Source organism: Zalophus californianus, chromosome 8, assembly GCF_009762305.2.
Source record: "Zalophus californianus isolate mZalCal1 chromosome 8, mZalCal1.pri.v2, whole genome shotgun sequence".
Taxonomy (NCBI): Eukaryota; Metazoa; Chordata; class Mammalia; order Carnivora; family Otariidae; genus Zalophus; species Zalophus californianus.
In genome coordinates this window covers 138877871-138892571 of record NC_045602.1, presented here as the reverse complement: position 1 = coordinate 138892571, position 14701 = coordinate 138877871, and the positions used below count along the sequence as shown (strand labels likewise).

Below are 14701 nucleotides of genomic sequence, written 5' to 3'. Positions count from 1 at the left end.
GTAATCTATTTGTTTTATGTTTGTTCCTTTTAAAATGTCCTCTCTTGTTTTCTTTTGGATTATTTGAATATTTTTTTTTACCATTCTGTTTTATTTATTTGTTGGATTTCTAGATATACTCCTTTGTGTGTTTTTGTTTTTGTTTTTAGTGATCATTTTAGGGATTACAGTCCACAGTCTTCTGTGAGTTAATATGGCCCCGGATGCATACCAAATGTAGAGACTTTCAACGTCATAGGCCCATTTTCTGCTATAGTTGTGTGTATTACATCTACACGCAGTAAGAACCCCACAGTTCAATGTTAGAATCATTGCTTTTAACAGACATATAGATTTGGGAGGAATTCAGAGGAAAGTACTCTTTTATTTATTCCGGTATGGGCCATTTCTGATATTCTTCATTCTTTGCTGATGATCGAGTTTCTGCCTGGTATCATTTTCCTTCAGCCTGAAGAATTTCCTATTTTGCATTTTCTGTAATACAGGTCTGCTGGTATGAATTCTGTTAATTTTCTTTTATAGTAAAATACATTTATTTACTCTCATTCTTGAAAACAGGTTTGACATTCTACAAATGTGTCGACCGACTTTCCTTCAGTTCTTTACAGATGTTGTTTCACTCTCTTCTGGCCTCCATAGTTTCTGATGAGAAGTCATTAAAATCAATGTATTGTTCCCTGGATGACAAGTGTCATCTTTCTAGGCTATTTGTAAGAATTTTATCTTTGCATTTGGCTTCCAGCAGTTTAACGACAATGTGCCTATGCATGGTTTTCTTTGAGTTTATCGTAGGTGGGGATTGTGGAACTTCTTCAAGGATGTAGATTCACGTCTTTTACCAAATATAGAAAATTTTAGAAATTATTTTTTTCAAATACTTTTTCCTGCCCCATTCTTTCACCTCTCATTTTGTGATTTCAAGTACACATATGTAGACCTTTTGAAATTGTTTCACAGATCCTTGAACTCTTTTATTTATTCCCACTCTTTCTTTTTCAAATTGAATAAATTCTATTGATATATCTTCAAGTTCACTTGTTACTCCTCTGTCACTCACTCTTCTGTTAGGACCATTCAGTTAATTTTATATTGATGATATTTTAATTTTCAGTTCTAGAATTTCCATTTTCTAAATATAGTTTCTAGTTCTCTGTTGTGGTTTTTAAAAAATCTTGCCACTCATTAAAAACATATTTTCCTTGACTTCAGTGATTATAGTTATGATAGTTATTTTAAAATCCTTGTTTGATGGAGTGCCTGGGTGGCTCAGTTGGTTGGGCGTCTGTTTTCGGCTCAGGTCATGATCCTGGAGTCCTGGGATTGGGTCCCAAGCTGGGCTCCCCATTCAGCTGGGAGTCTGCTTCTCCCTCTGGCCCCCGTCTCGTGTGCTCTCTCTTGCATAAATAAATAAATAAATAAATAAATAAATAAATAAAATCTTTAAAAAAATAAAGACTAAGTAAAATTCTTGTTTGTTAATTCCATCACCTGGGTCACACCAGGGATCAATCTCTATTACCCTTTTTCGTTTGAGAATGGCTAACATTCTCCTTTTCTTTGTATATTGAGCAATTTTTAGATTGTCTCCTTGACGGGTCGAGTGTTATTTTCTGTGGACTTCAGACTCACACATACATATCTTTGGAGTCAGTTTTGTTATTTCATGTTTGTGTTGGTGTCAGGCTAAGACTCGGCCCGGCTCAGGCTGCAAAGACTGTCCCATGGACGGCAGCTCTGATCTCGTGTTGGACCTCATCTTGGTTCTTTTATTCTTAGTCCAGTTGCTTGGAGTCTGCCCCATGTGTGTGCTCCAGTGTTTCCTGGAGATTGAGGCCCAGTTCATCAACAGAATCTGGGCCTCCCCTTCTTTCACTCTTTCCCTCCTGGGATGCCCCTGTACTCCCCAGAGGTTGCCATTGCCTAATCTGTCTCCCAGCTCCCCAGGCCAGAAGGACTCAGGGGTTTTACCTGCCCAGTGTGGTATGGACGGTGGCCCGCCCTTAGGCGTGAAGCAACGGAACCGGGTGGCTCACTTTTCCAGCATCTGCCTGCCCGTGCTCACTCTGGCGACTCCAGAAACTGGTGTTCCGTAATTTGTCCAGAGTTCATAGTGCTGTGGGAAGGTTAGTTCAATAGGAGGTTACTCTACCACACTGGAAATGGAAGCCCAGCTTTCAATTTCTGTGAAAAAAACCCTGTTTGGGATCTTAAAACCTGCTTTGTATCAAATCTGCAGATCATGGTGGGAAGAAATGACAGTTTCACAAGAGTGAGCCTTCCAATTCTTGAACTTGGTGTATCCCTCCGTGTACTTATTTTCCCTGAAATTTTTGCAATCATGTTTTACAGTTTTCTGTCCATCAGTCTTATGCTCTGTTTTGTTAGTTTTATATTGAGTTATGTGGTTGTCTGATGCTTTTGTAAATGGTATAATTTTCAAAGTTCATTTATTTTTTTAACATCCTACCTGGCACTTAAGGGTCAGTGCCTAAAATCTTAGCTTTATGGATCTTGTCCAAACAATTAATGCTAACGAAATAAACCTGCGCAATGACGAAACCTATGGTTTGGTGTGTCTCCCAGAGCACCCGCAATGAAGCTAAGGTTTTCCAGAAGGTAGGTTTTCATGGATTGAGGCTTGGGCTTTATAAACTGAGCATTTAAGCTGAGTGAGGGGCAAATTATGTTAGGAATTAACCAAAGCAATAAGCGATTCTACCTGAAAAAACCCATCTGATGGGTATGATGCTTAGAAAATGGAGTTTGGCAGCATCGCACCTCTCTGGGGAAGAGGGACGCAAAGACCCAGGAGGCTCCTCTGACTGATAGTGAGGCTGTTTCTTGCTTGCACTTTCGGGTGGCGAGGGAGACGTCACAGGAAGGCTGACCTCAGAGTTCCCACCTGAACTTTGAAATAAGCTCCTCTCTGAGCTAAACTAGTAAAAGCCATCCATGATAGCTGTAGTTAGCTATTTGTGGGACTCAGCCAAGAACTGTTGTAAATGAGTCATTTGAGAGTTTGCAGACAGCCCGCATCCAGCAGATCTGGGTCAGTCTCAGAGGAGGCAGGCCTGACTCTGACTCTGACTTAGGAGGGACATCTAATTGGTGTACCATGGGCTTGGGCAGCCTTGGCAGCCTGAAAAGAGCAGCACCACTGTCTGTCAGTGTTAGGGTCCGAGTCCCAGGTTTCCGTCCCTACCGGGAGAGACCTTGAGCTAATGACAACCTTCCTAGGCTTCAATCCCCCCAACTGCCACAGGGGCTTAGCCCTGTGTGGAGAGCTCAGTGCGTCAACTTGCTTATTACTGGTGGCCACTGAGCAGATTTCACCACCACACTTCCTTTTCCAGGCAGAACAGAGAGGGCAGCCTTGACTGGTGGATTCCACGCCAGACTCATCATGTCTCAGGCTACTGTTCTGGGGCAAAGGGGCTGATCAGGCTGATGACTGCCTTCTGATTTATCTGGAAGGTCTTCTCTCCATAAGTGGACAAACTGGTCATACGTTGTATTGGGTTGAACTGTCCCCTCAAAATTCACACCACCCGGAACCTTAGCATGTGACATTATTTGGAAATGGGGTCTTTGCAAATGTAGTTAAGTATGTTAAGATGAAACTTTTTTTAATAAAGATTTTATTTATTTGATAGAGAGAGCACAAGCAGAGGGAGTGGCAGGCAGAGGGAGAAGCAGGCTCCCCATAGAAAAGGGACCTAACGCGGGACTCGATCCCAGGACCCTGGGATGATGACCTGAGCCAAAGGCAGCCACTTAACCAACTGAGCCACCCAGACACCCACCCACCCCCCTTTATTTAAAAAGATGAGACCATTTTGAATTTAGGGTGGGCCCTAAATCCAATGACTAGTGTCCTCAAAAGATGAAAGGCACAAAGATAGAGAAGCCATGTGACCACGAAAGCACAGATTGTAGGGATGTGGCACAAGCCCAGGACGCCTGGGGCCACCAGAGGCCGAAGAGGCAGGAAGGACCCTACCCACACCTTGATTTTGGACTCGTGGCTTCTGGAGTTGAGAGAATAAATTCCTGTTGTTTTGTAAGTCGCTGTTTATGATAATGTTGATGGCCCTAAGAAATGAATGTGCCTGCATCTACAGATCAGTTGTGTGTTCATGAGTTTGATCCTGAGATGTGGATCCATTCTCAGTGATGGGCACATCCTGCGGGGTCCAAGGTGCTGAGGAGCACTGTTGGCTCAGGTGGAGAAGTCACCTGTCAGACAGGACTCTGGCGGCCTGGCCCGGGGCCACCAGCTGACAGCTAAATGCAGGTCTTTTTTTTAATGTTTTATCATGTAGTATTCCAGATGGACAACAAGAGCATAGGTAATACACTATACATAATGCACAATACGAACACCGCATGTCTTTCACACAGAGAGAGCAACAATGAAATTGTGGTCTTGGTTATATTTATTTTTACATTTAAGAGAGTGCATCTGATGCTTTCTTTGTTTTATTGAAAAGATAATATACTGTTTAAGAGATTGAAAAGGCCCATGTGGCTGCTGGCCTGGACAGCTGCCTTCCCTTCCACCTGTGGTCTTGCACATTTGTGGCATGGCAGGTGGCAAGGCTGCCATCTCGGGTTCTGCTGTTCCCACAGCAAAGGTCTTTCCGTGTTTAAACATGGTCTTTACACTTGCACTCATTTCCACTGTCCCTTTTTCTTTACGCGAGGTGGAAGGTCTCTTTCAAGGTGCAGAGGTCATAACTCCTTGTGGCAACAAGTAAAACCATACAGATATTCCAGGAAAATGCCCCAGGTCCTCAGGGTGAGCAAGGGGCACCGGTTGGGAGCCTGTCCCCTCCCTACTTTAGGAGGTGGGGAGACGCCCCGTGACTTCCTTGCCCCTGTTTACTCTCAAGGTGGGCGGGGCTTTGGGGAGCACCAGATGCAGCAGAATGGCCTCATCCTCCTCTGCAGCTCCCTTCTTTCCTGGGGGGTGGGGTGGGGGTTCAGACTTAACCTCCCACACTTCCTGTTGGACAGGACAGTGCCCCGCAGCTCACTGGGGGTGATGTCCGCGCCAATGTGGGGAGCAGGCCTGGTGCAGAGAGGAATGAAGAGACGTGGCATGCACCCAAGGGTGCAGGCTGAATGGAGGCTGGGTTGGGGGGAGACGCCCTGGGTTGGAGGGGTCCTGGCAGGCCTTCAGGGAACTCAGGAAGCCACTGCTGTGTGGACAAGTCGGAATGCCCTCAGAGGGCACTGCCATCCTTCCTTTAGGGAAGCTGTCAGTAATGTAGCAGGGGTGACCTGACAGTGGGGATCCCCCTGCTCACACCGGCCCTCGCGGGTGCACGGGAACACAATCTGCGTTCCACTTCCTACCCGCACCACTGCTCGCTTTTCTACCCCCCACTCCAATCTGAGCGCTCCAAGGGTGTAGACTACGGACGTACCACTACAGATGTCGTCACACTGGGGGCGGGTGGGGGGGGGGACTGCAGTCAGCCTGCCAATGCTTTTACGTGGTTTCCTTTAAAATTTTCTAATTAGTTGTCAACGTTTCAAGATTACAATTGACACATAATTCCACGTTTCTGCTATTGTTTGAAAGCCAGCCCCCCGCCCACGCCCGGCTCCAGGCGCTGGAGGGGACCCGGCACCGGTGCCGCGGGTCCCAGCCCCCCGCCCTCACACACCCCGCGCGTCCCGCTCCTCCGGGGCGCGGAGCCCGGGCCCAGGGTCTCGGCCCGGGGTGTGGGACCCGCGTCCTCGGGCGGCGCGGGCCGGCTCCCGCCGCCCAGAGGCCGCGGCTGTCCCTGAAGACGGGGACCGGGAAGCCCCCGCCAAACGTCCCGGAACACCGTCTCTGGGTAAAGAGCAAACAAACGAACACCCGCACGAAGAGGACTGTACCTGAGCCAGTTCTACGGCCGAGGTGCTGGCGCACAGGGTTTTGGGTCACGCACTTTGTCAAAGGGAGGAGAGGAAACAGACGGGAAGACAAGAGGCCGTCCACATTGGACCTCTCCCGACTCGGAACTACGGGCGCCACAGGCGCTGATTCAGGGACACTCGTGTGCGGGGGCCCTGCCGCCCGAGGCCGGGCGCCGCTCCGGGGAAGCTCGGGCCGCGGCACGGGCGCGGGGACAGGGACGCGCGGGGCACTGGGCGTACCGCCTCGCCCGGCAGCCGCGCACCGACGCCGCGAGGCGCGTCCTCGGCTGGGCCCGGCCCGTCCGCAGCCGTGGCGCCGACGCCGGGCCGCCAGCCCTACTCCCCCCTCCCCCGGCCTCGGGCCCGCGATGGCGGCGGCGGCGGCGGCGGCGGCGCGGAGGGGCCTCGGGAGCACGGCCTCCCTCCCTCGCCTGCCCGGCGCTCCCGTCAGCTCTGGCCGCAGCCATTTTGGAGCGAGCGCAGACAAAGAGAGAGTCACCGCCGTTGCCTCCAGCAGGCACAGGCCGCCGGCCCCGCCCGCCGCGCCCTGCCGGTCTTCCGCCTGGAGCCCGGGCCCGCCCGGTCGCCCGCACCCCCTCGGCCCGCCGGGCCGGGGCCGCCTGCTCCCCCACGGAGCCCAGGCCGCCCGCCCGCGCCCCGGCCTCTGCCGCTCGCAGCCATTGGCCGCGCCTTTTAAGCGCGCGCCGCGGCCAATGGCGAGGCGCCGGGCGGTCGGGCGGGGGGCGCCGTGGCCAATGGCGGTGCGCCGGGCGGCGGGCGGGGGCGGGCACGCCGCCGCGCCTGCGCACCATACCGCCGCCGCCCTCCCCCCCCGCCGGCCGCCCCCCGCCCGCCCGGCCGCCGCCCCCGCCCCGCAGGCGCGCGCCGCCCCCCGCCCGCGCCCGCCCGCCCGCTCGCCCGCCCGCCCGCCCGCGCGGAGCCTCCTCCCCGCCCAGCGCCGGCGAGCGGCGGCGGCGGCGGGCCGAGGAGGAAAGATGGCGGCGGGCTCGGATCTGCTGGACGAGGTCTTCTTCAACAGCGAGGTGGACGAGAAAGTGGTGAGCGACCTGGTGGGCTCGCTCGAGTCGCAGCTGGCGGCCAGCGCGGCCCACCACCACCACCTCGCGCCCCGCGCGCCCGAGGCGCGGGCCGCGGCCGCCGGCGCGCTCGGGAACCATGTCGGAGCCGGAGCGGCCGTGCCGGCCGAGGGCGCGCCCGCAGCGGCGCCGGAGCCGCCCCCCGCAGGTAGAGCGCGGCGCGGCCTGAGCGCGGGCGGGCGCCGGCCCGGCCCGCGTCCTCACCGCGCCGCCCCGTTTGTCCCCGCAGGGCCCGCCGCGAAGCTGAACGCACTCGAGGCCGGCGCGGGCGCGGGGGCCGGGCCCGGGACCGGGGCCTGCGCGCCGGGGGCCGCGGCCGCGCCCGCCGCCCAGCCCACCGCCCGCAACGGCCCGCCCGGCGGCCCCGGCGCCGCGCAAACTTTGAATGGGAGCGCCGCGCTGGGGACCTCGCTCCGCGCCGCCGCCGCACCTGCTGTCAGCCTGCTCCACAACGGGCCCGCGCCCGCGCCGCCGCCCAAGCCTGCCGCCGCCGCCGCCACTGTCATCCAGACGCCGCCCTTCCTCGGCGCCCCCTCCGCGCCCGCGCCCCGCGCCCCCTCGCCCCCCGCGCCCCCTGCGCCCGCCGCGCCCCCCGCGCCCCCTGCCGCCGCCGCCCCGCCGCCGCCGCCGCCGCCTGCTGCCGCCAGCCTGGCCCGGCCGCCCGGCCCCCCGGCCGGAGCCCCGGCGGCCGCGCAGAACGGGGGCAGCGCCGCGCCCGCGCCCGCCCTCGCGCCCGCCCCGGCCCCCGCGCCCGCCCCGGCCCCGGCCCCCGCGCCCGCCCCGGTCCCCGCGCCCGCCCCGCCGCCCGCCGCCAACAGTCAGCCGGGGCCCGCCGCCGCCGCCGCCGCCGCCGCCGCCGCGCCCGCGCAGGTGGCCAAGGCCGACTCGCCCAAGACGGCGGTGCAGCCGGCGCCCGCGCCGCCGCAGGCCCTGGCGGCCAGCTGCCCGGCCGGCGCGGGGGCCGGCATGATCCTCGGGCCAACTATGCAAGGGGCGCTGCCCGCCGCCGCCGCCGCTGGACTGCCGCCGCCGCCGCCGCCGCCGCCGCCGGCCCCTGGCACCCCCACCGGGCTGCCCAAGGGCTCGGCCAGCGCGGGGCCCCAGAGCCTGCCCAGGACGCCCTCGGCCACCACCGGCGGGATCCGGGCCACGCTGACGCCCACGGTCCTCGCCCCCCGCCTGCCGCAGCCGCCTCAGAACCCGACCAACATCCAGAACTTCCAGCTGCCCCCAGGTGAGTGGCCGCGTCGGGCGGGTCTGGCCGCCCCCGCCGGGAGTCCAGGAAGTTGTGGGGCTGGCAGGGCGCTGAGGTCACGGGTCTTGCGCGGGCCTGCAGCGAAGGAGCCGGGGCGCTCCCCTGCCGGGTGCGGGAAAGCTCTCCTCCGTGTGAGAGTGTGTGTGTGTGCGGGAGTGTGTGTGCGTGTGCGCGCGCGCACGGCCGGGGGGTGCTGTGGCTGCAGGGGTCCCTTTCCTTGGGCAGCGCTTGGCTTCAGCTCGCTCTTTGCATTGCAAAGTTTCTGGGCTCCCACAGTGGAGCAGCTCCTTTCCTGGCGGTGTGTGCCCCTGCCCGCTCCTCCCCTCCCCCGCCCCCCTCCCCTCGGTGGAGAGCCTTGGCAGCAGGCCTCCAGGGGAACAGCTTGGTAGGTTGTATAGCCAGGGTCCATGCTTTTCTGCACTTGGTGCTCCGCCTCCTGGTTTTTTGGGACCAGTTGTGTTATGGCCTGTGTCCTCACTGAACTTTGCTGCTTCTCTCCTATCCTGGGCTGTGATGGAGGGCTAGTTACCCGCCCCCCCCCCCCAACTGGTGAGGTCAGGCAGAGTAGTGACACTCCTTCCTTGTGGCTGGGCAAGTCCGCATGGAAAGCTTTCGCTTCCCTGCTAACACCAGGATGGCAGAGATCCCAGGTGAGCCCTGGAGGGATCCTTGGGCACACACCCTTCCTGGGCCACGTCCTTGCCTCAGCGCTGTGCTATGCACTTCCTGCGACCACTGTGGCCTGCAGCACAGCGTTCTGGTTACAGGGTGCCCAGCTGCTTTGCTTAGTATCCTCCAGTGAAATCAGTGGGTCTCTCAGAGGTACAGGCGACGCCTGGTAACGCGGAGCCATGGGCTCCACAGCCCGTGCAGGTTCTCTGTCTCCTGTGTCACTCCGGCGGTTGGTTAGGGTTCCTCGGGTCTGACGGCGAAAGGCCCCCACAGCATCCCAGGTCACGCTGCTTGGTTTGGGATTCCCAAGCAGAGAGAAACTTCCACAGTCGCGGTGCCCCGTGCTCTCTTCCATCCTGTCCATCTCCTCTGTGTGGACCGCTAGTGCTGAGCTTCTGGAGAGCTCCTTCCTTGCTGTGGAGTAACAGGCGCCGCGGGGGCAGGAGTAGTAGAAACAGCACCTCCCGTTGGCCGCGTGTGCGCTCGGAAAAGAGCCGGTGGTCACCTTGATGGAATTTCAGCGTCTTAAGGAGGAGGGGGTTTCCCTGTTGGAGCATGCCAGGGCGCGGACCGGTGGTAATGCTTGCTGGGCGGTGGTGGGGGGGTGTTTGATCTGGGCAGGGGCGGGGAGAGCTGACAACCCCAGCCTGCGTTCTGGGGGTGCTGGTGGGGGTTGCCGCGCTCTGAGGGGAGAGGGTGACATCAAACAAGTTGCCGGAGAGGTGCTGAGATGCCCCTGACGACGTGTTTGGTTTCTTTTTGAGGTTGTGATGTTTTATTGAAAGTTTTCTTTTGCTCCTTATGTGTATTTTGATCGTTCAGTGGAGAGTAGGGCTGATCTGTAGTAACCTTTGAAAAAGGGAATTCAGGTTTGTAGGATATTATGTAAAATGTCAAAATATTCTTTACTTAGCTGCAAAAATGCCTTTTGGGTGGTCCCACACAGTTCAGCACTTGCCTTACTCAGAGCATAGACCATTCCCCAGCTGTACTTTTGTTATTCAAAACTGGTGTGAGCTCCTCAGTAGTTGGTGAGGCGGGCGCTTGGCCTGGCCTGGCCTGGCTTGCAGGGCCGGAGCGGTTCCTGTAGAGGGGGCGGGTTGGGGTTGGTTGGATCCCCTGGGTCTGAGCCTTTGTACAGGTGAAGCCCCCTCCTTCTTCCTGCTGGGGGGAGGAAGCCGTGGTTGGAAAGGGGCATATCTGCCATCTTTGTCATGGGTGACCCTGGACTCACTTTCGTCTTCTGTTCTAATGTCACCATTAGAGGTGTCTTCGTGTGACAAGCAGACAACTCCTTGAAAAAAAGCTGTAAACATACCGACTCTTTGCAAGAGTTGTCCACGAGTGTTTGCGTTAAGTCCCCCATATTTAAGAGCAGAGAGCAGCCCATGTTGACATTTGGGTGACGGATGTCCTCTAGAACAGAAAAGATTTATATCCATCTCTTCATTGCTCCCCACCCCCCGACCTCCACTAATTGGGAACTCTGATTAGTTATATCACCTCATTTTTATAACAGCAGAAGCAAAAAAAAGTAAAAAGTACTACCCCGAGATAAAGTTCTTTTAGATAGTGTCATTCTGTAAACCGAAATGATAAGTTATGAATACTCTAGTTAAAGAATTAATCAGGGAATATTAAACTCTCCTACTTGATGTTTCCTCTTCGTTGGGATCTTTCATCATAAAGACGTATAAAGAGGAGGTAGCAGTGACTTATAAAAATAACTGCTTGGCTAATAGCTCACTCTCGTTACAACTCAGAGCCGCAAACACTTGGGAAGGGGTTCGGGGTGGGCATGGCGGGGCGTTCCAGGCTGCACACGGGTGTCAGGTGAGCTCACGGACTGCTGGAGGTTGGAGTGTGTGTGAAAGAGGCTTGCCCCTCCGCACCTCCCCTTCCTGCAGCTCCAGGTGGGGAGAGGAGGGACGGAGGTCTCACCAGGGCCTAATGCCAGCCCTGGGCCTTCACGCTCCATTCTCACTGCTCACTGGGAGCCCATGTGGACTTTGGTTTTAGCAAATTCCATCTTGATATTCTTTGTCAGGACAGTTTTGTAAAGAAGCCTTTATGTTACTGTAATTAATTTGCTCGTTTGAAGGCAGCAGAGTCTAAATTTTTTCCACTATGGTAATGGCAAACACGGAGAAGAGATTTTTGCTGCAAAGGCAGTTGTCCCAAGAACTCTGGAAAGCACTAGTTTCATATAGCTTCAAAGTCATAACATCGAAGTGAGGTTATGATTATAGTTGAACAAAGAGAAAAAGTGATATGACACCAAAATTAGCATGTGCGTAAACGGTTTTAAAAGATCTTTTCAGATAGATGCTACGTTACAGATGCTCATTTCTGAAGGTGATCTTTTGGCCTGCCGGATTAGCATCTTCAGCATACATCAGTTTGTCCTGCCTTTGCAGAGAATGCTCTCCTGTCACTCTGAGGTTTGGCCGAGTGAAGGATTTCATTCTAGGATGGAGCAGTGTTTCCTCACGGTGGATGCCTTGGCCTGGGAACGTGGGCTTGCTCCTTACTTCAGATGTTAAGAGCTCGATGTTACTATCCCTGCTTGTAGGGAACAGCGGCTAGGGCATGGGCTCCCACCCAGGATGGGTGCAGGTATTTGAGTCCAGGCGAGGCTTTCTATGCCGTTGGGGCCAGGTTGGGTTCCAGGAGGGCTGACCCTGAGCCGGACGGTGGCAGGTGGAGAGCCCAGCACTGAAGTTACGGGCCAGCTTGCAGCCATGCTGTGGCATGAGGGGTGTGTTTGGAAGTTGAGATGTTGTTACTTGATGGCACCCTGGCCTTTCCTTGGAGCTAGAAAGCAGGGCTGGCATTCCGTGAAGCACTGTGGAACTGACAGGGATGAATGGGACACACCGCTGTCACGTCGCATCCACCATGCAGACACTACCCCAGGTACATTACGTTTTTCTCTGGTTTTCAAGCATCACGTTGCTGTAGATGGAGTGAAGTCTAAAGACACTTTACTCTCATCAGAACTGTACCAAACGTGGACATGTCGTTGGTCACCGCGGAGTCTGCTGTGGTGGCTGACTCTGGTTGTGTGAGCGGGGAAGTTGCCGAGGTTGTCCCAGGTGGGCCGTGGACACTGGGGACATGTCGCACAGCTGTGGGGGCAGCGGGCACAGCTGCCTGCGGAGGGAGGGGGCCTGGGCGCAGGGCTGGCTTAGGCCAAAGGCCTTAGAGTTTTCCTTTTGATATACTTGGGTAACAGTGACATTTGTGAAGCAAAAAAACCCTTTCAGAGCTGTACACAGCCGGCTCTGGACAGGTCTGCTTAGCGTAGGACAGAGGTCGCTTTCCTGAGCGTTTGCCTGCGCACCGCTGACTTGGGGGGGAGGCCATTCTTACCGTCTGTTCGGGCTTTGCCCTTGACTGTCCCCATTGTCTTGAGGGTGGACAAAGCCATCTTGGTGACTGGGGGTGGGATGGTGTTTCAGGCATATGTGGGTGTCTTTTGGAGCTGGTGGTTCTTATCTTTTGGCAGTAACCAGGAATGGGGCCCCTTAGACCCTCCTGGGGTATCTGTTCTCTCTTATGGGTAACTTACTGTATCTTCGGGACAATGCGTGCTGTACGCTTATGGCAGAATTATTGGAGTTTGAAGAGTCGAGGACTTTCCAAGTCCTCTACATTTGCCATGTGAGGGGTAGATCCGTATGTGTTAGGGCCCCATAAGGCAGTGTTTAGGAGAGTGATACCTCTGCTACCTGGGTGGTCGATGAACGGTGAACATGAATCTGAGGGGCCAAAGGGGTTGGCCCCAGGATTGTTCCGTTGCCTCTGGGCCATGGTGGTTGAGTGCCCAGGCTCTCACTTGTGCTGTGGAAGTTGCCCTGAAGCTCCTGCTCAGAGTTGCTGACAAGTGGGCACCAGGTCCCCTTGGGCAGCAGTGTTTGATCAGCACGGGACTGACCCAGTTCAGACCCTGCCCTAGAAATGAAGCAGCTCAGTGGGGCAGAACAGGGACGCACACGTGTCTGTTTTCCTTGAAATCAAAATAAAGGTAGTTCCTGGTATGCTTCTGAAGCCCCGTTCAGTATATAAATGTGAGCTTTGCTCATCTTAAATGGAACATTTGAAGAAAGCTTCTTTATAAATAGCTAATCGTGTGTGAGTTGATCGAGACATAATTAACAACTGTTTTTGAAAATCTTGAAGCAGAGATTTAAAAGGACTCCGGAGAAAACTTGCCTTAGGTTTGGGGAATTTGCAAAGTTCTCAGAAGCACTCTTCCTCATGTTGACAATAAAAAGGAGTCTAAGGTTTTCTTTCTTTTTTTTTTTTAAAGATTTTATTTATTTATTTGACAGAGGGAGAGACAGCGAGAGAGGGAACACAAGCAGGGGGAGTGGGAGAGGGGGAAGCAGGCTTCCCGTGGAGCAGGGAGCCCGATTGCGGGGCTCGATCCCAGGACCCTGAGATCATGACCTGAGCCGAAGGCAGTCGCTTAACCAACTGAGTCACCCAGGCGCCCCAGGTTTTTTTGATTGTCCTGGGAAACAGTTACTGTTTAGGGCTCTCATCTCTTGAGACTTCTGACGCTGGAGATCAGCAGCCTTTTATTTAATCAGGCCTGTGACAGTAAGAAAAGCGAAGGAGAGAGGTACGTTTTGCAGCAGGAGCCTCTGTCCTGGGTGCTGTGCACCGTGGGTGAGGGACCGTTGTTTCCAGCTGGGCCAAGGTTGCTTTGGTGTGGGGCAGGTAAACTAGAAACACGTGGACTTCGGTGCTGTATGGGCTACAGTCAGAGCTTCCTAACACCTTGTGTAGTGGGTCAGGCTGTGTAGAGTTGTGTTTGAAGACTGGGAACTTTGTATTTCTTTGGTAGGGCCAGGGACACTTTCAACGACAATTTGTGATGTGATATGATCTTAAATATCCTTAATATCTATGCTGAGGGGTTAAAAGCTTCAGAACACAAAGAGATATAAACATTGTCCACAATTTAGGCCCCCCTCCAATTTGAAGAGTGTGTGGATACCCCCTCCTTGTCTGGCTTTCTTCTGTGACCGCCTTCCTGGTGGCGCCCTGGCATGTGAGTGGATGGAGGCCCTCCCAATGTGGGCGAGCCAGCCTGGTAAAGATGGGGGCTGGAGGCTCAGAGCTCCCCCCGCCGCTCTGCCGGCCTTCGAAGCAGAGTTGGGCTTTCCTTCTTTTACCCTGAAGTTGGAGTCTAACGGGACCTCTCTGTCTCTTCCCTGTGGCCGTGGGGAGGGGGAGGGGAAGGACGCTCCCACTTCTTTGACTACTAACCTTGTGAGGAGGGTGTGACCAGGGAGTGTGGGACACCCTCGCTGACATTGGGGAACTCGCATCCCAGAGGGCATATTTTGAAATGTTTTCCAGCTCCAGAGGTTGGGGAAATCCGAAAACAGTTCTTTATGACCATGTTGAATTGAATGTCGGATTTTAGAACTGAGGAGCAGGCAGTAAGAAGGTTGCGTAGCTCTGCAGCGACTTGTTGAGAGAGTGGTGAGAGCCGGACACTAGGAGCCAGGACAGCGAAGCCCTCCTCCTCAGTGTTGTGCGTGGCCTGCCAGGCCTCTGCCCTGTGGTCGGAGTGGCAGGTGTTGGCCCGGACACTCTGCACAGAGCACAGGAAGGCCTTGTGGGGTCAACTGATGGGACCCAGAGCTTTGGGGAAGGAGGAGGTGCAGGGGCGTGGGGCGGCCATACCGTGTGGGACGGTCTTGTGTTGCCATCAGGGCTGAAAGGGGAGGGAGGACAGCTTTTCCACTCTTAA

General features: G+C 55.3%; 1 protein-coding gene across 1 annotated transcript in view; it reads left to right on the top strand.

Annotated features, from left to right (window-relative positions):
* Positions 1 to 6856: 6856 nt before the first annotated feature.
* TAF4 (TATA-box binding protein associated factor 4) overlaps positions 6857 to 14701 on the top strand; it is a 67847-nt gene continuing 60002 nt past the window's right edge. The window contains exon 1 of the mRNA XM_027623443.2: positions 6857 to 8241. Within this exon, the coding sequence (XP_027479244.2) occupies positions 6906 to 8241 (1336 nt within the window). The 5' untranslated portion in view covers positions 6857 to 6905. The remainder of the gene's footprint in view (positions 8242 to 14701) is intronic.